Here is a 25,630-nt window from a genome sequence, read left to right as displayed (position 1 = left end):
GGGAGGTCGTGTCTCACTAACTTGATAGAGTTTTTCGAGGAGGTCACTAAGATGATTGATGCAGGTAGGGCAGTGGATGTTGTCTACATGGACTTCAGTAAGGCCTTTGACAAGGTCCCTCATGGTAGACTAGTACAAAAGGTGAAGTCACACGGGATCAGGGGTGAGCTGGCAAGGTGGATTCAGAACTGGCTAGGCCATAGAAGGCAGAGGGTAGCAATGGAGGGATGCTTTTCTAATTGGAGGGCTGTGACCAGTGGTGTTCCACAGGGATCAGTGCTGGGACCTTTGCTGTTTGTAGTATATATAAATGATTTGGAGGAAAATGTAACTGGTCTGATTAGTAAGTTTGCAGACGACACAAAGGTTGGTGGAATTGCGGATAGCGATGAGGACTGTCTGAGGATACAGCAGGATTTAGGTTGTCTGGAGACTTGGGCGGAGAGATGGCAGATGGAGTTTAATCCGGACAAATGTGAGGTAATGCATTTTGGAAGGGCTAATGCAGGTAGGGAATATACAGTGAATGGTAGAACCCTCAAGAGTATTGAAAGTCAAAGAGATCTAGGAGTACAGGTCCACAGGTCATTGAAAGGGGCAACACAGGTGGAGAAGGTAGTCAAGAAGGCATACGGCATGCTTGCCTTCATTGGACGGGGCATTGAGTATAAGAATTGGCAAGTCATGTTGCAGCTGTATAGAACCTTAGTTAGGCCACACTTGGAGTATAGTGTTCAATTCTGGTCGCCACACTACCAGAAGGATGTGGAGGCTTTAGAGAGGGTGCAGAAGAGATTTACCAGAATGTTGCCTGGTATGGAGGGCATAAGCTATGAGGAGCGATTGAATAAACTCGGTTTGTTCTCTCTGGAACGAAGGAGGTTGAGGGGCGACCTGATAGAGGTCTACAAAATTATGAGGGGCATAGACAGAGTGGATAGTCAGAGGCTTTTCCCCAGGGTAGAGGGGTCAATTACTAGGGGGCATAGGTTTAAGGTGAGAGGGGCAAGGTTTAGAGTAGATGTACGAGGCAAGTTTTTTACGCAGAGGGTAGTGGGTGCCTGGAACTCGCTACCGGAGGAGGTAGTGGAAGCAGGGACGATAGGGACATTTAAGGGGCATCTTGACAAATATATGAATAGGATGGGAATAGAAGGATACGGACCCAGGAAGTGTAGAAGATTGTAGTTTAGTCGGGCAGTATGGTCGGCGCGGGCTTGGAGGGCCGAAGGGCCTGTTCCTGTGCTGTACATTTCTTTGTTCTTTGTTCTTTGTTCTTTATTGTCTCAGCTGAGCAGCTCAAATATTCATCCATTGATTACCATAACCATGTGTAGTTTTATTTATGCAATCTTAAAAAAAACACATTTAGAAGGTTGTTCATGGAGAAATAAACTCAGAAGAAAGATGTCTTGATTCAATTGTAAAGACCTTTGTTAGGCTGCACTTGGAGTATTGTGTACAATTTGGATTAATTTAACTAAGGAAGGATATACTTGTCATCGAGTGAGTGCAGCGGAGGTTTACCAGACTAATTGCTGGGATGGTGGGATTGTCCTATGAGGAGAGATCGAGATGACTGGACCTGTACTCTGGACTTTCGAAGAATGTGACGTGATCTCATTGATACCTAGAAAACTCATCAGGGGCTCAACAGGGTCGATGCAGAAAGGATGTTTCTCCAGGCTAGAGTGTCTAGGAACAGTCTCAAAATAAGGGACAAACCATTTAGGACTGAGGTGAAGAGGAATTTCCTCACTCGGAGGGTGGGATATCTTTGGAATTCTCTATCCCAGGGCACTGTGGAAGCTCAGTCATTGATATATGTTCAAGGCAAAGATTTCTAGATACTAATGGCATCAAGGGATATGAGGATTGTGCAGAACAATGGCGTTGGGGTAGATGATCATCCATGATCTAGTTGAATGGCAGAACAGTCTTTTGTTTTATTACTTTATCACAGTTACAAAGCCAGAGATCAAGAGTGTGGACAGGGACAAACTCCCAATCCAGCTCCCTGCCAGCTCCAAAAACCAACCCGAATTGAATCCAATTCACGGTCCCCACAAGAGAGACATACCAGATCCAGGCATTACACCTGACCTCACGCTCATCTTAGCCAAAAGGCCCAGAAGTGATGGTGGAACAGTCTTGAGGGACAGAATTGCCTACTCCTGCTCCTGTGGTCCTAACAGTCAAGATCACCTAGTCGTTGAATAAGCAATTCCTTCACTTAGTGCAATTCTCAGTGATGCTGACCCCAGGAAACTCTGAATCATTAATAATAGGGCAGCAATGAACACAGTATGACTGGCTTTCAATGAACCAAACTAGGAAGAGTGACAAACAAATATCCTCCAGGGTTGGATTGGATTTATCTTATTGTCACGTGTTCCGAGGTACGGTGTTTTGCGTACGGTCCAGACAGATCATGAAAGAAAACATAGGACATACATCATTACACAATGTAACTACATAAGCACGAAGCATGTGAAGTGTAGTACTGCTCAGTAGAGAAGATGTGTGAAGCGATCAGTTCAATCCATAAGAGGGTTATTCAGGAGCCTGGTAACAGTGGGTAAGAAGCTGTTGTTGAACCTGTTAGTGCGTTTTCTCAGACATTTGCATCTCCTGCCCAATGGGAGAATTTAGGAACAGTGAATAATCCTGGTGGGAGGGGACTTTGATTATGCTGCCCGCTTTCCCAACGTAGCGGGAGGTGTAGATAGAGTCAATGGATGGGAGGCAAGTCCACGTGATGGACTGGGCTGTGTTCATGACTCTGTAGTTTCTTACGGTCGTGGGCCGAGCAGTTGCCAAACCAGGCTGTGATGCAGCTGGATAGGATGCTTTCTCTGGTGCATCTGTAAAAATCTATTACCATAACCATGTGTAATTTTACACATTGCAGTGACTATTCAGTAATCCCTCAGTGTGAAATGGGATGAGGACAGGAGTGGGTTTGATTCAATTTTACCTCTTCTCACCCCCTTCTCTGCTCCCCATGCAGCGTTCAATAGCCTACTGGCATCTGCTGTTGAGGACACAGTGTGTTCACAGAAACCTGTACTGGCAAAAAATGTATCCCCTACATTAGAAGACGATAAGAGAACTGTACAAAAGAAACTGTATGATATTAACATTTTGGGGAATGTGCCAAATTATTAGAAAAATATCGCAGATATGTCAGTTTTTTGACAGTTCAAAGTGTCTGATGTGTGCAGAACACAAGACATTGACAGATAGATAATTGGCAAGAGATGACATAAATAATCTGGATCTGCTTTTTCAAGTTTGGATAGTTATAAATATTTATGGTAAGTTATTTATGAGAAGACCATCATTTGTACTCGATGCAGAAAATAATTCTCTCGGGTGTTGCATTTAATTGCAATACTAATATCCTCAGGTGACTAATAGAAGCTAAAACAATTTCCATGAAAATGTCATGGAGCTGAAGCTCGATATTAATATTTAAATCCCGATTTAAATAAGCATTTGGAGGACTGCATCACCTGATGAAAAGGAGGAGGTCAGGTAGCCTTTCAATTTGATGCGCAGCTATCAAGAAAAGTGGGAAGGTAAGGGAACATTGTTCAAAGAATGATTAGAACAGAAGATAATGAAATGTATTCAGATAAAATAAATCTCCATTCCCTGGAAGCTAATGGAGTGGCCAGGTTGTACAGTCTAATCAACACACTCTCCTATAGTGAAAGTTTCAGCAATACTATCCTGGAAAATGAAGAAAGCTTCCACAGTATGAATAGGAAGCGGCAGTATCCTTGTAAAGAAGGACCTGCATTTCTGTCGTGCCTTGGACCACCTCAACATGTCTCAAAGCATTCCACAGCCAATTAAATACTTTAATTAATACTACACTTAAATAGTGTAGTCGCTGCTATAATGCAACAAACACGATAGGTTAATTAGTACACAGCAAGATCCCAGAACAAATAAGGTGACGATGAGCATAGCATCCCTTTCTCTCTTTTCTTTATAAGTGTTGTTGCTTTAGTCACAAATCTGGGATTAACTACCCTGCTGTTCTTTGAATGGTGCCCTGGGATCTTTCACCCAAGTGGGCACAGGTAGCCTCAGTTTAAATCCGACTTCGGGCAGAAGAAGGCACCTCTGGCAATGCAGGGCTGGGAGTGTCGGCCTAGATTTTGTGCCCAAGCCTCTGCAGTGGCTCACTGACTCCGAGACAAGAGTGTTACTCACGGGGCCGCAGCTGAGGCCGTCTAGGTCCCTCTCCACACCTCAGATGCTGTTTGGTAAACTTTTTGAAGTCACAGTTGTCCCTGCAAAGGAAGCAACTTGTGTAATTTTACATTGGCACGGTTTTACCTCTGCCTTCCTTGAGATTCTGTTGTGCTTTTCACTCTCTTTATTTCAAAGGAAAAGGAAACATTTAAATTTGTAGATAAGCATCGGTAATAAAGATTTATTCAAAATGAAACACTAGAGTTAAGAAGCGAAACAGGCATGGGCATTTATCTTGGAAAGCGAATCCTACACTCTGATCAGGAAATAGTGCTCGTTATAGGGGTACAGTTGCCACAGCAATTTAGAAATCAGTAGTACCTTGCTATATAGGCATAGAAAATAAGAAATAAAGCAAAGCTGCTTGATGCTGGTTCCATTCGTGTCCAGTTTATATAATGGATGAGCTGGTTGAACGTGTCCTTCTGATTGTGGCTTTTTGAAGTGGCTATTGCAGTTCCCCAAGCACTTTCTGTAGTCGAGGGGATATTGTGGACTGAAGAAGTGACAATTTGCCCTATCCCCTACCCCTTTAATTGCTCAATGTACATTCAGTAACGCTCTCCTCCAACATACCATGGGGGAAATTCCGTATCCTGGGTCAGTTTTTCACATCTCCATCATTTCTGTCCTAATTGCGTTTGTAATTATTTGCAAAACGACCCTGGATCTGATTACACTTACCTGGCCCTGATTTTCCTCCAGTGATGCTCTATGTTTTGCTGATTAAAGGCACCATATTGTTGGCATAGAACATGCCTTTCAACCCATTAAATCAGCAATCCTGGGCCCAATTCTCCCAAAAGGTGTGTGTGGTCTCCGGCGGGAAATCAGGAGCAATTCCTGGTGGGTGGTTGGGCGTGATCTAACCACCCACACTTGGAAATTATTTGGGGGGGGGGGGGCAAGTTTTGCATCAGTATGGAGAGGGGCGGGGCCTAAACACGGCCAGCCAGATATCAATGCACCCTTTTTAAGTGGCTTCAGTGCCGCCCCCACCACCAAAACTATCACTGGCATCAAACCCCTCTTTCCAGCCCCCTCTCCCCAAAGCAAGGATTGCTGGCAGAGGGTCCTTCTATTGGGTAGTGTCAACCTGATAGTTCCAGGTTGGTGAGGCCAGGGGGCAGTGCCACCATGTCCCTGACCACCCAGGGACATGGCTACGGTGTCCTCAGAGCCCCCCAGCATGGTCATCACATCTGGGGCGACTTTCTCCGTCCCGCCGCGCCAGATGTCTGGTTCAGCACACCGTCGGGAGTCTGCGTTTCGCCGTCTGGTCAATGGGGTTTCCCATTGTGGGGAAGCCCCACACTGTCGGGGAAACCGGGTTCAACTGACCCGGCATATTTAAATGAGGATTTTAAATGGGTGTGAACTGGATCACGGCAGCTGCAGCAGCCCGGGAGCATCGCGCACTCTTCGACGCCCAGCGCAATTCCTATTTAGGGCACTCCGGCTAATTTCCCAAAATAGCAGGACTTGCGCCAGGAGCAATGCGGCCGGAGAATTGCCCTCGCTGTTTATCCGCCATATTAGCAACCGGGTCTAACCTCAAGACCCTGCATCATCTTCACACACCTACCTCATTCTCTTTTAAATATGGTTTATGCTTCGTCTATGGTTGACGACAGAGTTCCTCATTCCGAGCACCTTCTCAAGGAAAATACGATTTTTTTAACTTTCGCTTACATTTGTTTTGTGACTATCTTCACACTCTCTCAAAAAGTTAATGCGATTTAAAAACCTGACATAATACTGAAAGGCCTGTCACCCCTTAATCTCAAAAGAAAGCCCCATCTTCTCAAGTCCCTTCAATGTGAACTCTTCAGCCTTGGTAATATGCCAATTAATCTTTACGGCATCTTTTCCATCACTTTCTTATCCTTTATATAACGCTCCCCAAGTCTTCATCCAAAACTCTAGCTGCAGCCTAGTTAGGCAAGGACCGTATATACGAGAGGAAGGCAACTCATTTGATGTGGCATTTTAATCCATGGCAAAACGTATGAGTGTTTCACCAAACAGTTAATTCAATATGGACGCCGCTTGCAAAAATCCTACTGGAACTTATTTCAATAATGAGGCTCAAGATTGAGCCCCCTGCATTACTGTTGCCTTTTGGGTGGCACAGTGGTTATCACTGCTGCCTCACAGCGCCAGGAACCCTGGTTCAATTCTGGCCTTGGGTGACTGTGTGGAGTCTGCACACTCTCCCTGTGTCTGCGTGGGTTTCCTCCTTATGCTCCAGTTTCCTCCCAGAGTTCAAAGATGTGCAGAGTAGGTGGATTGGCCATGATTAATGCGCAGGGTTACGGGGATAGGGTGAGGGAGTGGGCCTGGGCCTATGTCGAGTTCCCTTTCAGAGGGTCGGTGCATACTCGATGGACCGAATGGACTCTGCGCTGTAAACGTGTAAAAACTTTTGAGCAAAGTTTTACCGCAGTATTATTAATAAAGTAAGTAAAGTCATCAGATAGTCCCAGATGACCATAGGCTGTTTTCGCCTTTGAAGGGGAGAGCTGGCTGGTGGTGACTTAACCTGAGGATCACCACACCTCAGGCGAGGTTGAGAAGGTGGGGCCATCATGAATAACCTCATCCGGTACGGCAATTGATGTGCTCTGCATCACGAACCAGCCGTCCAGCCGACTGAGCTAACCCAGCCCCCGTGGTATCATTATAGGTTGCATGTCAATTAAAACGTTAGCCACTTTTGCGTTAAAGCCTGTCTGAAAAACAATACCTCATTGTAATCTTTTTGAGAATCTGAGCGTAAAGAGAGGGTTGGTTTCTTTCAGGAAAATCTGTGACCCAGGTCTAACCTCATTTGAACCTGAAGCCCTCGGAAACCTCGTGGAGGGAATGGATTTCCACAAGTTCTATTTTGAGAACTGTAAGTATGAGATTTCAATCTGAACTGCAAAGATTTGCATCGCACCAGCTCTTTCCGCTGGCATAGCAACATAGTGAAATACCTCACAAATTCCAACACATTGCACGTCGTCCGGGCAAAGATGAGAATGTAGGTCGGTTCTTATTGGCAAATTTCCCTCCGCCTTACCCATGGTTAGTTGACGAATATAAGTTGTGTTGTGTGCCAGGTGTACACAATTTTATAAAAATGTATTCCTGCCTGGAATGTGGGCGTTGCTGGCAAGACCAGCTTTTGTTGTCCATCCCTAATTGCCCTCGAACTGTGTCTCTCGCTCGGCCATTTCAGAGGGCAGTTAAGACTCGACCACGTTGCTGGAGGTCTGGAGTCACATGTAGGCCAGATCGGGTAAGGAAGGCAGATTTCCTTCCCGAAAGGACATTAATGAACTAGATAGGTTCTTGAGCCAATCAGGTTTCATAGCCACCATTACTGATTATAATTCTAGATTTTATTAGTTGAATTTAAACTCCATTCGCCGCTGCTGTAGGGTGGGATTTGTCTAGATCTTTGGATCTCTCAGTCCAGTGCCATTACCATTCTGCTACCTTCCTCCCAGTGATAAGATGAAGGAGGTAGGACAACAGCTTCAGTAGGTCCACTCACAAAGCCACCTACTGCCTGAAACCTGTTATTACGTTGCGCCGGTTGACAGCAAAATTGAATGAGTGATGTTGACCTTGCAGCTTACAATGTTGAATGCTTTGCAGATTAGTGGAGCAGGTGCTTGCGTATGTCACGCTCCAATATTCTCACCTCTACAGTGCTGGGTTGGGGAGGGGGAGGAACACCAGGTGGATGTGAGGTGTTTCCACGTGGGGAGTGAATGTGAGAGAAATGCACGCGGTCTCTTCCTGGGACAGTATATGAGCCACAAGCCACACATGAGGAATTGGGAATTCAGATATGGACAATTGCATTTCTGATTGGCAAATACAGTAAAAATAAAGAATGGACAGTGTTGTTTCACCAGTGATCAAAATTGCACAACGCCCGCACCTGAACCTTAACCTTTTTTGGTGCTTTATTGGTTAAATGGTAAGATGCAAAGCAGAGTGTATGAGGGTTTACCTGATGTTATTGAGTGGTTTTACCTTCTCGCTCACTGAATGATGGTAGATGATTGTCATGGAAATATTCAGCCATGAAGTATTGTGTGAGCACTTATGGCTGATGCACCATGGCCACACTTGTAGCTCGTCAACATTTTCTATTGGACACTAGAAATAGATGTTCAATTGGCAGAAGCTGAGAGTCCGATCATTTGGCCACTACTGGGGAGTTGAATGCCAGGGAGGATGAGACCCCCCAAAAAAGAACAAAAAATTGGTTTTTCCACAGCTTTGCATTTTCGTACGAAAAACCTAATTGCAATGTCCCATGTTTCTATCTTCCAACAAATGAGTCTGATTGTGGTGGCTCGACGCAGTTCATGCTTTTGAAGCGGATATGATCTGATGTAACCTGCCCAGCGCTTTAATTGTCGCGTTTTTTTTTTAGTGTTGGCAAAGAACAGTAAACCAATCCACACTACGATTCTCAACCCCCACGTCCACCTCATCGGAGAGGATGCTGCCTGTATTGCCTACATCCGCCTCACACAGTACATCGACAATCAGGGAAGACCAAGGACTACGCAGTCCGAGGAGACCCGCGTCTGGCACCGCCGTGAAGGAAAGTGGCAGAACATACACTTCCATTGCTCAGGAGCCCCCACTGCTCCACTCCAGTGAACACATTGTGCAGGTAGTATCATCCCTCCAGTTGTATCACGTGTTCGGATGTTTTCGTCTCCCCTTTCCTTGGTTGAGGTGGTGGGTGGGTTAGCTGTGCCTCGGTAGACACTGGGCCAGGTGAGTAGAGGTGCAGGATAAGGGCATGAGATAAGGCATCCATGGAACCCATGGATGAAGCCTCCCATACCGATGGTTGAGCCCATTCCAGGAATGTGGCACAAAGGGAGCCAAGTCTACAAAACATGTCCTGTTTCGAGGGAAGATTGGAGAAACCTGGGCTTTGGCCTTGTAAGCGAATGAGGGAGCACCTGAGTCAAAATAGTGAAGATACAGGAAAAACTAAATCTCAAACACAATTTCAAGCTCATTCATTCAAGCTGGACAAAGAAGCATCGATTAAAATAAAGAGGTCAATTTAAGAATGGAAATCAAGAAGATTGACCAGTTAAATGGTCGAGACATGGAATAGGCTCCTGGGAAGGAATGAAAACCTGAAGTATTTAAGGAAACAGTTTGACAATGTGACAGGAGGGGAACTTATTAGAGGCATAAAAGTCAGAAGGAGGCCATTCGGCCCTTTGCACCCATGCCGGCTTTCTGTAGAGCAACTCAGTCAGTCCCCTGATCTATCCCCATAGAACTACAAAGACTTTGTGGATGGATGAGCTAAATTGGTTTGAATGGAATATCCACATCCATGTCATGTGAATCTCATTTGGCAGATACATTTCTGGGTTCTGGGGAAACTGAAAGGTCTGAAGGTGGATACGTCACCTGGACCGGATGGACTACACCCCAGGGTCCTAAAAGAGATAGCTGAGGAAATTGTGGAGGCATTAGTGATTATTTTTCAGGACTCACAGGAGGCAGGAAGGGTCCCACAGGACGCAGAGGTGGCTAATGTAACACCACTGTTTAAGAAGGGAGGGAGGCAGAAGACGGGAAATTATAGGCCGGTTTGCCTGACTTTGGTCATTGGGAAGATTTTAGAGTCTGTTATTAAAGATGAGATCGCGAAGCACTTGGAAATGCATGATAAAAAAGAACTGAGTCAGCATGGCTTTGTCAAAGGGAGGTCCGTTTCTGACAAATCTGTTCGAGTTCTTTGAGGAGGTAACAAGCAAGTTAGACAAAGGAGAATCAGTGGACATGATTTATTTAGATTTCCAGAAGGCCTTTGACAAGGTGCCGCATAGGAGACTGTTAAATAAGTTAAAAGCCCATGGTGTTAAGGGTAAGATCTTGGCATGGATAGAGGATTGGCTGACTGGCAGAAGGCAGAGAGTGGGGATAAAGGGGTCTTTTTTCAGGAAGGCAGCCAGTGACTAGTGGTGTGCCTCAGGGGTCTGTGCTGGGACCACAACTTTTTACAATATACATTAATGATCTGGAAGAAGGTACTGAAGACGCTGTTGCTAAGTTTGCAGATGATACAAAGATCTGTAAAAGAACAGGTAGTATTGAGGAAGCAAGGGGGCTGCAGAAGGACTTGGACAAGCTAGGAGAGTGGGCAATGAAGTGACAAATGAAAAAAATGTGGAAAAGTGTGAGGTTATGCACTTTGGAAGGAGGAATGGAGGCATAGATTATTTTCTAAATGGGGAAATGCTTCGGAAAGCAGAAGCAGAAAGGGACTTGGGAGTCCTTGTTCACGATTCTCTTAAGGTTAATGTGCAGGTTCAGTTGGCAGTTATGAAGGCAAATGCAATATTAGCATTCATGTCAAGAGGGCTAGAATACAAGACCAGGGATGTACTTCTGAGGCTGTATAAGGCTCTGGTCAGACCCCATTTGGAATATTGTGAGCAGTTTTGGGCCCCATATCTAAGGAAGGATGTGCTGGCCTTGGAAAGGGTCCAGAGGAGGTTTACAAGAATGATCCCTGGAATGAAGAATTTGTCATATGAGGTACGTTTGAGGACTCTGGGTCTGTACTCGTTGGAGTTTAGAAGGATGAGGGGGGATCTTATTGAAATTTACAGGATACTGCGAGGCCTGACTAGAGTTGACGTGGAGTGGATGTTTCCATTTGTAGGAAAATCTGGAACCAGAGGACACCATCTCAGATTAAAGGGACGATCCTTTAAAACAGAGATGAGGAGGAATTTCTTCAGTCAGAGGGTGGTGAATCTGTGGAACTCTTTGCTGCAGAAGGCTGTGGAGGCCAATTCACTGAGTGCCTTTAGGACAGAGATAGATAGGTTCTTGATTAATAAGGGGATCAGGGATTATGGGGAGAAGGCAGGACAATGCGGATGAGAAACATATCAGCCATGATTGAATGGCAGAGCTGACTCGATGGGCCGAGTGGCCTAATTCTGCTCCTAAGTCTTATGGTCTTATTCCCCACCCCCCCCCCACCCCCCACCCCCCCCCCCCCCACCGCCATCACTACTATTATTGGTGCTCCGTGAATAATTGAAGTAGCCCTTTTGGCATTTTGGAAGAAGGTAAGATGATGGGCCGCGCCTAATAGTCTACTCATCTCATTTATATTGGGGCTTCAGAGGGCTTTCCAGCAAAAGGTAGGGAAACAAAGAGTTGAGTTGCGATGATGAGTCTTGATAAAGTTTTGGCACAGTTGGTTTTGTGTGTGCCATTTTGGCTGGGGGGGTGGGGAGGGGGGAGGTGCCACGGTCTCGGAATGATATTGCGGTAGGGCAGGTTCACTAGACTGCGAGCGGGTAGCAAGAAACACACAGTGAACGCATTGTATTCTGCTTTGCAGTTTGGAGATGCTGGAGTAGACTTCTCGTCTGAACAGTGGACTGAAGCTGATCACTGTCGTGGGGAACTCTTGGAGACCAGCAGCACCATGCGCCAATCTGCATGTGTATGATGCTGTGGTGGCTGCCTTTGTGTTGTTTTCATGGATCCATCGTGTTTGTTTCTGCTGTATGGGAGGTGTACAGATAAAATGGCTGCTGTATATGTACCCGATAACTCACTTGTTTGATGGCCGTGGTTCATAACGAAGTAGATTCTGAACCTGTTCCTTGCCAAAGTACAGACATCCATAATTTAAAATAAAATAACTAAAAATTACAAAGCTAACAGCTGGTGTAGAGCGCAGAGATCTTTTTTTTATATAAAGTATGCCATTCTTGTCGAGATTTAATCAAGGTTACTTAATTCTGATCAGTAATTGTCACTACGCGAGTAATATTGATACGGTAGGTTCAGGGTCAAGGTGTCAGGAGGAAACCATGCAAACTACAGCTCCTTTGTCAATGAGGGGTAAAGGTTAAATACTAAACCACGAACCCTCCTTGAGTGTGTTAGGCGATATATGTTGAAATCTGAAGGCCAAGACTTAAGACATCGCTGTTCTGTGAAACTGAAACAAAAAAAAAAGTAATACTTCCAGGCGACTGTATTTTTTTTTCTCTCTCTCCTAACAAACTATTGCAAAGTGAAGCTGCGATCTCATTTATTGAAATGGAGCACACAAAAAAAAAGTATTTTTCTCATCTGTTAACATTTCTTCCAGTATTCTCTACAGCAAAATTAATATGAATGTATAATATTGAAGTTTTTGTCGTGATCTCAGTGTAGTAAATTTATCTTTGGTTTAAAAGATGCTGAGTCATTTTGCATACAAAAGTTTGCAGTATGCTGTAATCTAGTCACTGATCATGACCATTCGGACTGCCTGGTGGTTTATACTCTGCCTTGTGTCATTTAAGGTATGGTGTCAATGTAGAGTGAGGTAACATTATCCTACTCCAGAGTACAAGATCAACCATGAGGCACAAGGTGTTTGCAATGATAAGACACCACCATGCTCGCTGGGAGGGGGCTGGCCACCTGAGGATACAATGGTCACACATTTAAAATATATATGCAGTTTTACAGAGGTTATGCATGTGTTGTTTATGGTCAATATTTTCACTGTATGTGTTTACTTGACAAAAATAATGATGTACCTAGTTCCGCATCTTTAACATTCTTGCACAGTCTGGACAGTATGTACTACATAATTTAAGCCTGAGCTTGGTATGATAAAATTCCTGCTTAAAAGAGGCAACGTAACTTAATTGCATTGTTACTGTATCTTCTGGGGCTAATATCTTATAGTTTTAAATAAGTCAATCGATGCAGGATTTTGCATGATATGTAAAAAAATAATACCCAGTGTTTGTTTGTTATGAATGTTGGTAGATCTTCATAGCTTTGTTACTATAGGACTTGATCTTTAAAGAAAAGTATTTAATAAAAGAGAACTGATTGGTGCATCTTGTTTTAACCGCTGCAATTGATGGATGTTTACCTTAAAGCCTGCTTGAATTTGTTTGGCAAAAAAAAAAGTTGTCGCTTAGTAAGGAGCATTCTTAAAAACTTTAAGAGTACGCGGTATTCAGTGTTTTTAGTTACTTCACTAAAAAAAAAGAGAGTCCAAAATATGTGAAACTGAATGTGGTTTCCCTTATTCAAATACCCAAGCAGAACCAGTCATGGTCTCTGCATCTGGGAGAGCTTCCCATTGCAAATCATATATTTTGCATTATTTTAAATTATCCAATGGCCCTCCTGGTCCAAGCCTGTTGTTAGGACAGGTCAAGAATGGTTTTAGCCTCTTGATTGGACAGATGAAGTCAGATACTATTTGGGGTTGTCCTTGTTGGGACGATTATTGGTTGTATTTAGGGAACCATTCCTACGTTTGTTTTATCTCATCCCTTCATCTACATTTTGAAATGATTGCTGAAGTAAAATAGCCTTGCATTCAGAAATTACTCCAGCTTTTGAGGGTGGGCTGGTCAAAAGGAAAAGTCACCAGTTCCAACCCAAATAGTTCAGAACTATTGTGGATTAAGCACAAAGCCCCAACATTCGCCCATTGTTAGCTAGCAAAGATAATCGGTGGTCCTGCCCTGAACCAATCTCGCCAAGTTTCACTCATTTTGAGACTCCGTACTTTTAGTTACCTATATGTAACCTGTTTCTGTGTGTCTCGCACTTTTAAAATAAATACAATTCTGTGTACGCACCTGGGTTTGTCTCACTCTTTGGGCCCATGGCATCTCATACCCAGCAGCCAAATGAGGTTGTCCGCCTCTTGAGATGTTCTCAAGTCACATTGGTGCAGGGTTACTTCAAAGCAACTATTCAGCTTTTGAACACCTTTAAGCTCCCACTCTAAATTGAAGTATGTTTTGGAATGCTGAGAGCATTATCGGGATGAGGGGAGACACCATTTACCTACTAAAAGCTGTAAGTTTCGTAAACTTCAAACTTAAGACAGGGTAGGGGTGTGTTAAGTATCTGCTCGCCTGTTGTGCCTTATTTTGGCCAAAGAACTTAGCCATCAACAGTCAGCATTACTGAGAAATCATCTGGATCTTTGCCATAATTGGAAATGTTTTGTCTGTACTCCCAAAAGGTTTTCCAGAAAACATCATCAGTGATGGTCTGCGACTGTGGAAGCCCCTCACACAGTAGTTAATATACAAATTAGAGGAAGGCCACAGATTAGTACAAGAACTCCATTCTTATTTTCGGTAGAAGGTGACTAACAATGCGCAAGGTTTCCTTTCCCAAAAACTTTACAGGGAGTAAGGAATTTGATCATGTAATTGGCCTCATGTATGTTTCCTTCTTGCTATTTAACTTCTCAATGTTTAAAAATAAAAATTATTTCAAGCAACAATAGTTTTTTTTCCGCCATTTTTTTTTTAGAGCTCTCTTGTTTGGTTTCTCTCAAAAGTTTACCAAATTAGCAAAGTAGTTTTCTCTTGGTATGAATGATCAACTATCCAACTTGGGCTTGTAGAAAAACAACCTGGAACTTTGAGACTGTTTTGTATGAAGTGATTGGAAAAAAAATTCCTTTAAATTACATTTTGTCTCCTCGCTGTATTCCACATTGATCCCACATTCGACATCTTCTGATGCACAAGGCACTCGTATCCCAACATCTTTGGATGCACAACATACTCATTAAAAAAAAAATTAGAGTATCCAGTTATTTTTTTTCTCCAATTAACGGGCAACTTAGCGTGGCCAATCCTCTTAACCTGCACATCTTTGGGTTGTGGGGGTGAGATCCACGCAGACACGACGAGAATGTGAAAACTCCACATGGACAGTGACCCGCGGCTGAGATCGCACCCGGGGCCTTGGCGCCGTGAGGCAGTATTGCTAACCCACTGCGCCACCGTGCCGCCTGCACAACGTACTCTATTTGAGGCTGGAACGGTCAGATTTATCAAGCTTGCTTCAACAATACCCCCATGCTTTGCAATAACTGTCATCTAGAAGGACAAGAGAAGCAATGTAATGGGAATGCCATTACCTCCATGTTGTGCCCCTCACCATGCCACACACACACATACAAACCCTGCAGTATCATAATAATATTTTAAGAAGGTGCAATACATGAGGGAGATATTTTGAGATAATATCCTGAATTTTAAAGAATATTATTCTGTCCATTAGGAAAGAACACTACACTTTAACTGGAAAGACAAGATAAGGCGCGATAGTGTAGCGCCATTGGAATAGCACAACAATAGATTCATTGGAATGTATTTTGTTTTTTCAGATCCCTATACACAGTGAGTATCTGATCTAACCATACAATCCTAACACAGGCAAGAAGAGAGGTATTATAATAGATAAACTGCTGTCTCACAGCGCCAGGGACCCGGGTTCAATTCCGGCCTTGGGTGACTGTCTATGTGGAGTTTGCACATTCTCCCCGTGTGTGCGTGGGTTTCCTCCGGGCGCTCCGGCTTCCTCCCAGTCCAAAGATGTGCAGGTTAGGTGGATAAGCTGAGCTAAGTTGCCGCTTAGTGTCCAAAGGTTAGGTGGGTTTGCGGGGAATGGGCCTAGGTAGGGTGCTCTTTCAGAGGGTCGGTGCAGACTCGATGGGCCGAATGGCCTCCGTCTGCACTGTAGGGATTCTATGATTCTATATACCTCTATTCAGCCTACTTTTAAAATAGTTTTGACCAGGTTTAAGCCTAAATAGTGAATGAGTCAATGTAATCGGGATGATTTTCATTGTGTTCTCATGTTTCACAACCTCAAGATATCCCAAAGTGCTTCATAGCCAATGAAGTGTAGTCACTGCTGTAATGTGAGAAACACGGCAGCCAATTTGTGCACAGCAAACTCCCACAAACCGCAGTGTGACAATGACCAGTTTATTTGTTCTAGTGATGTTGATTGAGGAATAAAAATTGCCTAAGACACCAAGGCAGTTAATGCTTTGATCTTTTGCATCACTCTGAGAGGGCAGACAGGAGTCCGAGGAGATAGGAGAGGTGCTAAATGAATATTTGTTGTCAGTATTCACACAGGAAAAAGACAATGTTGTCGAGGAGAATACCGAGATTCAGGCTACTAGACTAGGAGGGCTTGAGGTTCATAAGGAGGAGGTGTTAACAATTCTGGAAAGTGTGAAAATAGATAGGTCCCCTGGGCCGGATGGGATTTATCCTAGGATGCTCTGGGAAGCTAGGGAGGAGATTGCTGAGCCTATGGCTTTGATCTTTAAGTCATCTTTGTCAACAGGAATAGTGCCAGAAGACTGGAGGATAGCAAATGTTGTCCCCTTGTTCAAGAAGGGGAGTAGAGACAACCCCGGTAACTATAGACCAGTGAGCCTTACTTCTGTTGTGGGCAAAATCTTGGAAAGGTTTATAAGAGATAGGGTGTATAATCACCTGGAAAGGAGTAATTTGATTAGACATAGTCAACACGGTTTCGTGAAAGGTAGGTCGTGCCTCACAAACCTTATTGAGTTCTTTGAGAAGGTGACCAAACAGGTGGATGGAAGGTAAAGCAGTTGATGTGGTGTATATGGATTTCAGTAAAGCGTTTGATAACGTTCCCCACAGTAGGCTACTGCAGAAAATACAGAAGCATGGGATTCAGGGAGATTTAGCAGTTTGGATCAGAATTTGGCTAGCTGGAAGAAGACAAAGGGTGGTGGTTGATGGGAAGTGTTCAGACTGGAGTCCAGAAGGAATAACAGGAAGACAGAGTACTGGGCTAATGGTAAGATTCTTGGCAGTGTGGATGAGCAGAGAGATCTCGGTGTCCATGTACATAGATCCCTGAAAGTTGCCACTCGGGTTGAGAGGGTTGTTAAGAAGGCGTAAGGTGTGTTAGCTTTTATTGGTAGAGGGATTGAGTTTCGGAGTCATGAGGTCATGTTGCAGCTGTACAAAACTCTGGTGCGGCCGCATTTGGAGTATTGCGTGCAATTCTGGTCGCCGCATTATAGGAAGGATGTGGAAGCATTGGAAAGGGTGCAGAGGAGATTTACCAGAATGTTGCCTGGTATGGAGGGAAGATCTTATGAGGAAAGGCTGAGGGACTTGAGGCTGTTTTCGTTAGAGAGAAGGTTAAGAGGTGACATAATTGAGGCACACAAGATGATTAGAGGATTAGATAGGGTGGACAGTGAGAGCCTTTTTCCTCGGATGGTGATGTCTAGCACGAGGGGACATAGCTTTAAATTGAGGGGAGATAGATATAAGACAGATGTCAGAGGTAGGTTCTTTACTCAGAGAGTAGTAAGGGCGTGGAATGCCCTGCCTGCAACAGTAGTGGACTCGCCAACATTAAGGGCATTCAAATGGTCATTGGATAGACATATGGACGATAAGGGAATAGTGTAGATGGGCTTTAGAGTGGTTTCACAGGTCGGCGCAACATCGAGGGCCGAAGGGCCTGTTCTGCGCTGTTATGTTCTATGTTCATCATCTCATCTGAAAGACAGTGGAGCACTCCGCTCCAGCGAGAGCTTTGATTCTTTACGGTGTTGGAGTAAAATGTGAAACCACAAGCCCTTGCTTCGGAGATGAAAGTGCTTCCAACTGAAATATGGATGACACCTGGGATTATAGATCAACTTCAGGGTCACTGGGACACTGGATAGAACAGGGGCTGGATTCTCCAAAAATGGGGCAGTGTCCCCACGTTGTCGTAAAAACACTGGCGTTTCACTCCGTAGTTTCCTGCAACAAATAAAGAGCAATTCACTCACCTGCAGGGATCCGGGGAGCTTCACGTGGCTTTGGCTGCAGATACGGGCCCTACGCACCTCCGGTTCTGAGTCCGCGCATGCACACGGCGGCTGCCTCCAGCGGCCGCGCCGTGGACCATGGCAGACTCGGACAGCAGACCAGCACTAAGAAAGAAGGCCCCCCCCGCCCCCCCCCCCCCCCCGATCGGCCCCACGCCGCTTCATCCGAGCCACCCAATTGTTGCCCCGGCCGTCCGTACAGCCCCTGCCCCCCACCAGGGCAGCCGCGGACTGAGTCCCGACTGGCCAGACGTAGTTAGAAATATCTTCTCATTTTTGGAGTCTATGATCTCTGAGCATCTTCTGATACCCTCCTACCCATATTTTAACTTCTATACATGTTCTCTGTGGCACCAGCAGTTGATCTCTCGCTCAGGTGTCCATAGAATCCCTACAGTGCAGAAGGCAGCCCGTAGCCCCATCACGTTTTCACTGACCCTCCGAAAGAGCACCCTGCCTAAACCCACTCCTCCGCCCTATCCCTGTAACCCTGCACGATGATCATGGCCAATCCACCTAACCTGCACATGGGAGCACCCAGCAGGCACGGGGAGAACATGCAAACTCCACACGTTGTGAGGCAGAAGTGCTAACCACTGTACCACCGTGCTGACCAATGATTGTGTAGAGTCAAATTGCATGTGCTTCGCACAAAAAAAAGTTCTTTTTAAAAAAAAAAAGCCCCTTTCGGTAAAGTGTGCAACAAATACATCAACGTGAACCACTAGATGTCAGTATTATATAAAAGATTGCATTTAGATTCAACTGCTTTTCCCGACTGCACTGCTCGGCTTATTTTGTGTCTTAGCGACTGTAGTACTTGCAAAAATGCACAATAAAGATCCACACTGTACCATGCTGTTTACGGTGCTCTGGCCGAATTGTCTTCGTGCTATGCCCTTGCTTGTGATGCAGCAGATCTGCAAATTGAAAACTTGATATACTTGGCATGAAGCCGTGTGCCGTTTTTCCCGTACTCTACCACCTCAGACAGCAGTGGCTCAGCGAGCAGCGCTCTCGCATCTGAATCCGAGGACTTGGGGTTCAAACCCCACTCCAGGGAGCCGAACACAATATCCAGGCTGATACTTCGGTGCAGTACTGGTGGGAAGGCTGCATTGCCAAAGATGCGGTCTATTGGCTCAGATGTCGGGCCTCTCAGGTGGCCCGACTTCGACCTGGAGATCTCCCCGGTGTCCTGGTCAATATTTATACCCTTAACCAGTATCTGAAGAATGGACCATATGGTCATTGCTATTTCTGGACTTTGGAATCCTGAACCAAAATGTGGCTTAATGACACCAATGTGTTGAAACAAAGGGAACCCGCTGGTCAGTAGATCGCTCTGTCAAATGGTCACAACAAGTAGATTTGGTGAACTAACCGAATTACCACTAGGATCGGAAATGCTCTTCAGAGGTTGTACATGAAGAAAAACTGAACAATTCGGATGTAATTAAGAAAGTATTTAGGAAATAATAGAGAGAGAGAGAGAGGTCGGAAATGCTCTTCATTGAAGATGACTGAGAGGGAGTGTGTGCAACAGTGTAAAATACATAATGGATTGAAATATTGCCCAGCTTTCTGAAAGGCTGACATAAAATGCAGCATAAGCACCCAAAAGGCAAAGATATCGTAAATCATAGACCAAGACGAAATCAAGTACACACCTGTTCAACAAGTCACTTGAGGATTCCACGTTGAAATGCAAGTCGAACTAATGAGAGCAATTGGGCTCCACCATTACCTGGGCATGTTTGAGTCACACCTTTGAGGCAAAGGGTATCAATGATTGTTACTTCTGGATGAGACTGCAGAATTCAGTAGCTCAATCAAAGGAAATAACATTGAAAAAGTGACATGCCAATAGGAATAAAACTGTTCCCAGCAACTCATTCTGAATCCAAATGCAAGCGATGTCCAACGGTCTTCGAGATAAAATGGAATAAATTTGGAAATCTGAAATAGAAAGTGAAATTGGTGGACAGTCTCATGCGCAACAAGTGCATTCGCTCTTTCCTGGTCAGTCTCCATCAACAGGATTACACACAGGAAATGTTCATGTAATCATAGCATCACAGAATTGTTGAATGAGTTGTTTACTAGGCAGGGAATACTAGATCGAGATTAAACTTGAGTAATCTATTCATGCAGAAAAGAAACTTTAGCTTTGCAAGGGATGTTAAAAGCAGAGCACAATGGAAGAGGTCTAAGAAAATAGCTGAAATAATAAAATAGATTAACTCATATTGGCAACTGGAATGTCAATTTGTTTGGGTTCAAAGGAATCTCAGGCCATTAAAAGGAAGTGCTTTTAAGCTTTCAATTTATCACCTGGTTACAAAAGAAAAATACTTTGAGCTTTGTGTTGTTGCTCGTCTCTGGTAAGTGAAACTGAGTGAAGTGATCATTCATGCTGCACACTTTGATACTTCTCATCAGCGCTTCAGACTTTTTAAACTTTCTTTTGGCACTGCGTCTGTCTTACGAGAAAGAAAGTCTCGCCTTCAGGTGAAACCTTTCAGGATGATTTCCCAGCCAACGATGTGCATTTTAAGTTATAATGGGTGAAATATTGCAACTAGAACATCACAACACCATCCATTCAATAATAATAATAATCTTTATTAGTGTCACAAATAGGCTTACATTAACACCGCAATGAAGTTACTGTGAAAATCCCCTAGTTGCCACATTCCGGCACCTGTTCGGGTACACAGCGCGTGAATTCAGAATATCCAATTCGCCTAACAAGCACGTCTTTCGGGACTTGTGGGAGGAAACCGGAACACCCGGAAGAAACCCACGCAGACATGGGGAGAACGTGCAGACTCCGCACAGGCAGTGAGCCAAGCTGGGAATCGAACCTGGGACCCTGGCGCTGTGAAGCAACAATGCTAACCACTTGTGCTAACGTGCCGCCCTCAATAAGTGAACGCACTAATGGGGCCATCACGTCATTGACTAGCGTAACCCAGTGGGGTTTGAGCAACGTGGGTGTCTGGAAACTTGGAAGATCAATATTAACGACGTTGGCATAACAAGGATTGTTCTACTTAGGGCAGAGAACGTTAAGGGGAGGGAGATTTATTACAGGTGCTCACAATCACAAGCGGTTTCAGTGATGTACATTGGGAGAAATTGTTCCCAGCTGGCAGGAGGGTTGGCAACCAGAGAAACCAATTTAAAATAATTGGCAGAAAAGGGAAGCAGGGAGATGAGACAAAATCTTTTTGATCTGGAATGTGCTACCTGAATATAGAGACACCACGCAGAACGAAAACTGAAAGGAATAAGAGCTTTCCAACTCCCAAGGAATCTATCATGGATGGAAGGCAGCAAGTAGCATATGATTACTCGCCAAATGTTCACAATGATATCAACTCCTCTAGTTAACAGTACTAGGGGATTTTGTTGTTCACTGGGCAGTGTCGCTGCCTCTAAACCCAAGGTTCTAGGTTCAAGTCCCACTCCAGGATGTGACGGCCGCAGAATGTGTATTCATAATGTGGCCAAACTGCACTTTCTCTCCTTGTGTCTACGTGGGTTTCCTTTGGGTCTTCCTCCCATAGCCGAAAGATGTGTAGGTTAGGTGGATTGGCCATGCTAAATTGCCCCTAAGGGCAAAGGATTAGGTGGGGTTACGGGGATAGGTAGGGGCGTGTGCCAAAGTAGGGTGCTCTTTCCAAGGGGTTGGTGCAGACTCGATGGGCCGAATGACCTCCTGCTGCAATGTAGGGATTGAATGATGAAAACAGATTGATTGTCCATCTGCAAACCCTTTTCCACGTGCCAAGAGTGGAAGAGATGTGAGAGAGCACTCCTGGTGATCTATGTTTGCTACTGAACGACGCCCCTCAAATATAGCCTCTGGCTTATGGTGACCTGTTCCAGGAAAAGCGAGCAATGGAAAACCCCATGTGCCTATAGACACGGGAAGTCTTCCCAGTATAATATATGATGAGTGTGATTAAGAAATTAGGGTGTGATAATAAAATGGTCGCTAATAAATGCTACAAACTTCTCATTAAGAAAATGAAGGCAGGCATAAAGATTTCTTTGTTGAATCATAGAATTTTCAGTGCAGAGGAGGCCATTCGGCCCAAGAGTCTGCACCGGCTCTTGGAAAGAGCACCCTACCCAAGCCCACACCTCCACCTGATCCCCATAACCCAGTAACCCCACCCAACCTTTTTGGACACACAGGGCTATTTAGTTTGGCCAATCCACCTAACCTGCACATCTTTGGACTGTGAGAGGAAACCGGAGCACCCGGAGGAAACCCACGCAGACACTAGGAGAACGTGCAGACTCCGCACAGACAGTGACCCAAGCCGGGAATCGAACCTGGGACCTGGAGCTGTGAAGCAACAGTGCTAACCACTTGTGCTAACGTGCCGCCCTGGTATAAAACTGGCATAAGAGGTTGTGCACTGGCCCAGAATAATTCCGCGTGATACTCGTAGGGTAATGAATCACTCATCCCAACAAGTTGAATCACTGAAACCTCATCCAGCACCATGTCAATTGTACCAGCAAATCAGTACCAATTTGTTCACGAGGCAGGAGGAGGGCACGTCAGTCATTACTAACAACTGCTCAACATCCCCAGAGTTAGTCACAGTCAGCAACACTGCAAGGAAATGAATTACAAAACACAGGAAAGCTATATTCCCCAAATATTGAAGATTTACTGAGTGCTCTGGTGAAAATAGGATCCAGTTCTCAAAATTTTCAAGCCTCAATTGCCTATTGTTAAATGTCCTCGTACAGAGGTCAATGAGCAGCGTAAAAAACCTGATATGGTTCATCATACAATAGTGTACAAATGGAAACCATTCAGCCCTCTGAGTGCCTGTGTCCCCCCCACTTTGGAAGAGCCATCCAAATAGTTGTGTTACTGAACGTCTTTTCAAATATATACCCACTTCCTTTTTGAAAGCGCCTTGAATCCACTCCCACTGCCCAGCTTTCAGGTGCTGCATTCCAGCAGTACAGTTTGATGCTTACCAGCATCTCCCAGTTTACTTCAAATACGCCATTAGGTGGTGGGTTTGTGCTAGCACAACTCAATACGTCCTCAGGGGATGGGATCGTGCTAACAAAACTCAATACCCTATTAGGTGGTAGGTTAGTGCTAACACAACTCAATACCCCATTAGGGGGTAGGTTAGTGCTAACACAAGTCAATACCCTATTAGGGGGTGGGTTAGTGCTAACATAACACAGTACCCTATTAGGTGGTAGGTTAGTGCAAACACAACTCAATACCCCATTAGGGGGTGGGTTAGTGCTAACAACTCAATACCCTATTAGGTGGTAGGTTAGTGCTAACACAACTCAATACCCCATTAGGGGGTGGGTTAGTGCTAACACAACTCAATACCCCATTGGGGGTGGTTTAGCTCAACACCCCATTAGGGGGTGGTTTAGCCCAATACCCCATTAGGGGGTGGGTTAGTTCAAAACCCCATTAGGGGGTGAGTTAGCTCAATACCCCATGAGGGGGTGGGTTAGTGCTAGCACCACTCACAACAAAGAATAAGAACCAGCTTATCTATCAAAGGCTGGCAATTCAGGAATGGCAAGGCAAGGAAAGCCACATCAAATGTTATGTTGCTATGGTGTAAATCCACCCTTCCAACCCAAAAGTATATATGAGAACAAGTCTTTCCAGCACTGTGCTTGGCACAAAGTGCAAGGGGCGTTATTAAGACCCATTTACGCTGCGGCTTTACCATCACTACAAATTGGATTCCAGTTCAGAGTAGCTGTCTAATGCGGCTTTATAATTCCAGAGACAAGTCCAAACCTGACCCCGAGTACTGGCAGTGAGAGATCCTGTGTGGAACTCTGGCAACCTCACTTATCTTGGATTCAATGTGGCCACAAGGAGTATAAGATTCTCTCAAAATGTGGGCAATTCAACAGCAAGTCAAGAACTCCAGTCAGCGTCCAGTCTGTGCTACCGAAGCAAGATGCCAGCTGGCTAGAGTGGACTCTAGCATTACAAATAAGCAACCATCGGGACAGTAGAGGAGCAAACAATTATCTCAGCCAGGGTATTTTTTTTAAAGAGTGAACCAAAGAGTTGATTTCCTTGGGGAGAATGGTAAAGTGGGGAGAGGATGGCATTGTCAGCAGTAGCAGCAGATGTACAGTATTGCCACAGTGACAGCAGTGAGGCCCAATAACTTCCTTAGGGTGGCTGGTTATTAGCTTCTCTTTAAAGATAGGGGTTGTCCTCTCAATAGGATAGCCTGTCGGCAGTGGGCCCCCATCATCTGGCTCGTCGCATGGCTTCCATCCTCCTCACAAATGCTCTCCCTTGATCTGACCCGGGGGAAGGTCTGTGGAGCCCAGAGATGCAGAGATGTTGGTGCGTAACTGGCCAGGGAAGAAGATGTTTCACTCCAACATGAAAGAAGAAGGGGAGGAAGCGATCGCTGGTTGGAGTCCCTTTGTGTGAATTTATAAAGCATTATTCTCTGGTACCTACGAATGGAGAAATAACCTACAATTATTCCAAAGTTTGTGCAGTAAACTGATAGACCTGTGCATAATTATCTCAGTGGCCCTGGTTCCCCGCTGATAAATTGTGAAAACTAAAAATTACTCCCCAAAAGTGGCATCAGAATGTTCTGGAAGTTAAACCCAAGAACACGACAGTATCGTCCTTGTATTCAATTGTTGTGTGTTTGATTATGCGAGTCTGTTCACTGTTATTGATCATTGTGCTTGATTAGTTAAATCTGGTTACAGATTCAGAAAAGTAAAAACTGTAAAAGTTGGCCGTAGCAAAGAGCTATGTGTGCGGAACAGATATTTTTCAAAACAATTTTGTAAATAAAGTTTCTGCACGGTGTTATGGGCCAGGGTTTAGAGAACCCCAAAGTGTATCATGGAGTTCACCTGACCCACAACTTTTAATAGATTGTGGAATGGGGAGCACACGGCCCACTCTACAGGTGTGGTACAGCAGAAATAGAAAAGTAATTTTTAAAGCAAAACAATGTTTATTCTATGAACTCAAGTTAACCTTTTTAAAACATACAGTGAATAGCTTAGCAACGATTAATTCAAATACAACCCCCAAAGAATATAACACTAAGTCATCCTTAGTAACTTCCCAAACAACACCCAAAAGAAACACCTTTTAACAGAAGCATATTAGGTTTACATTCACTACTGAGAACATTTATAATTCTGAATTCACCAAATGATCAAGAGATAGTCTTTTATGGCAGAGAGATCAACAGTACACCTGCGGGGCAGCACGGTGGCACAGTGGTTATCATTGTTGCCTACGGCGCTGAGGACCCGGGTTTGAATCCCGGCCCTGGGTCACTGTCCATGTGGAGTTTGCACATTCTCCCCGTGTTTGCGTGGGTTTCACACCCACAACCCAAAAGATGTGCAGGGTAGGTGGATTGGTCACGCTAAATTGCCCCTTAATTGGAAAAAATAATTGGGTACGCTAAGTTTATATTTTAAAAAAAGTATACCTGTTCTGTCTGGCTTCAGCTCCAACACTGAAAACGAAACTAAAACACACCCTGCAGCAAACAGTCTAAAATGAAAGTAAAAAGCTGACAGTCAGCCCCGCTCCACCCACACTCTGACATCACTGATAAACACCCATTTCTTAAAGGTACA

At 44.6% G+C, this 25,630-nt stretch overlaps 1 protein-coding gene across 9 annotated transcripts in view; it reads left to right on the top strand.

Moving 5' to 3' along the window:
* Positions 1-14,587, top strand: part of camk2g2 (calcium/calmodulin-dependent protein kinase (CaM kinase) II gamma 2) — a 480,776-nt gene extending 466,189 nt beyond the window's left edge. For all 9 annotated transcript variants that reach the window (XM_072491514.1, XM_072491515.1, XM_072491516.1 and 6 more), the window contains 3 exons: positions 7,068-7,162; positions 8,702-8,947; positions 11,666-14,587. In XM_072491514.1, the coding sequence (XP_072347615.1) occupies positions 7,068-7,162; positions 8,702-8,934 (328 nt within the window). In that variant the 3' untranslated portion in view covers positions 8,935-8,947; positions 11,666-14,587. The remainder of the gene's footprint in view (positions 1-7,067; positions 7,163-8,701; positions 8,948-11,665) is intronic.
* Positions 14,588-25,630: the final 11,043 nt, after the last annotated feature.

The sequence above is a fragment of the Scyliorhinus torazame genome, chromosome 28 (genome assembly GCF_047496885.1).
Source record: "Scyliorhinus torazame isolate Kashiwa2021f chromosome 28, sScyTor2.1, whole genome shotgun sequence".
Taxonomy (NCBI): Eukaryota; Metazoa; Chordata; class Chondrichthyes; order Carcharhiniformes; family Scyliorhinidae; genus Scyliorhinus; species Scyliorhinus torazame.
This window is presented reverse-complemented; position numbering and strand designations above follow the sequence as displayed.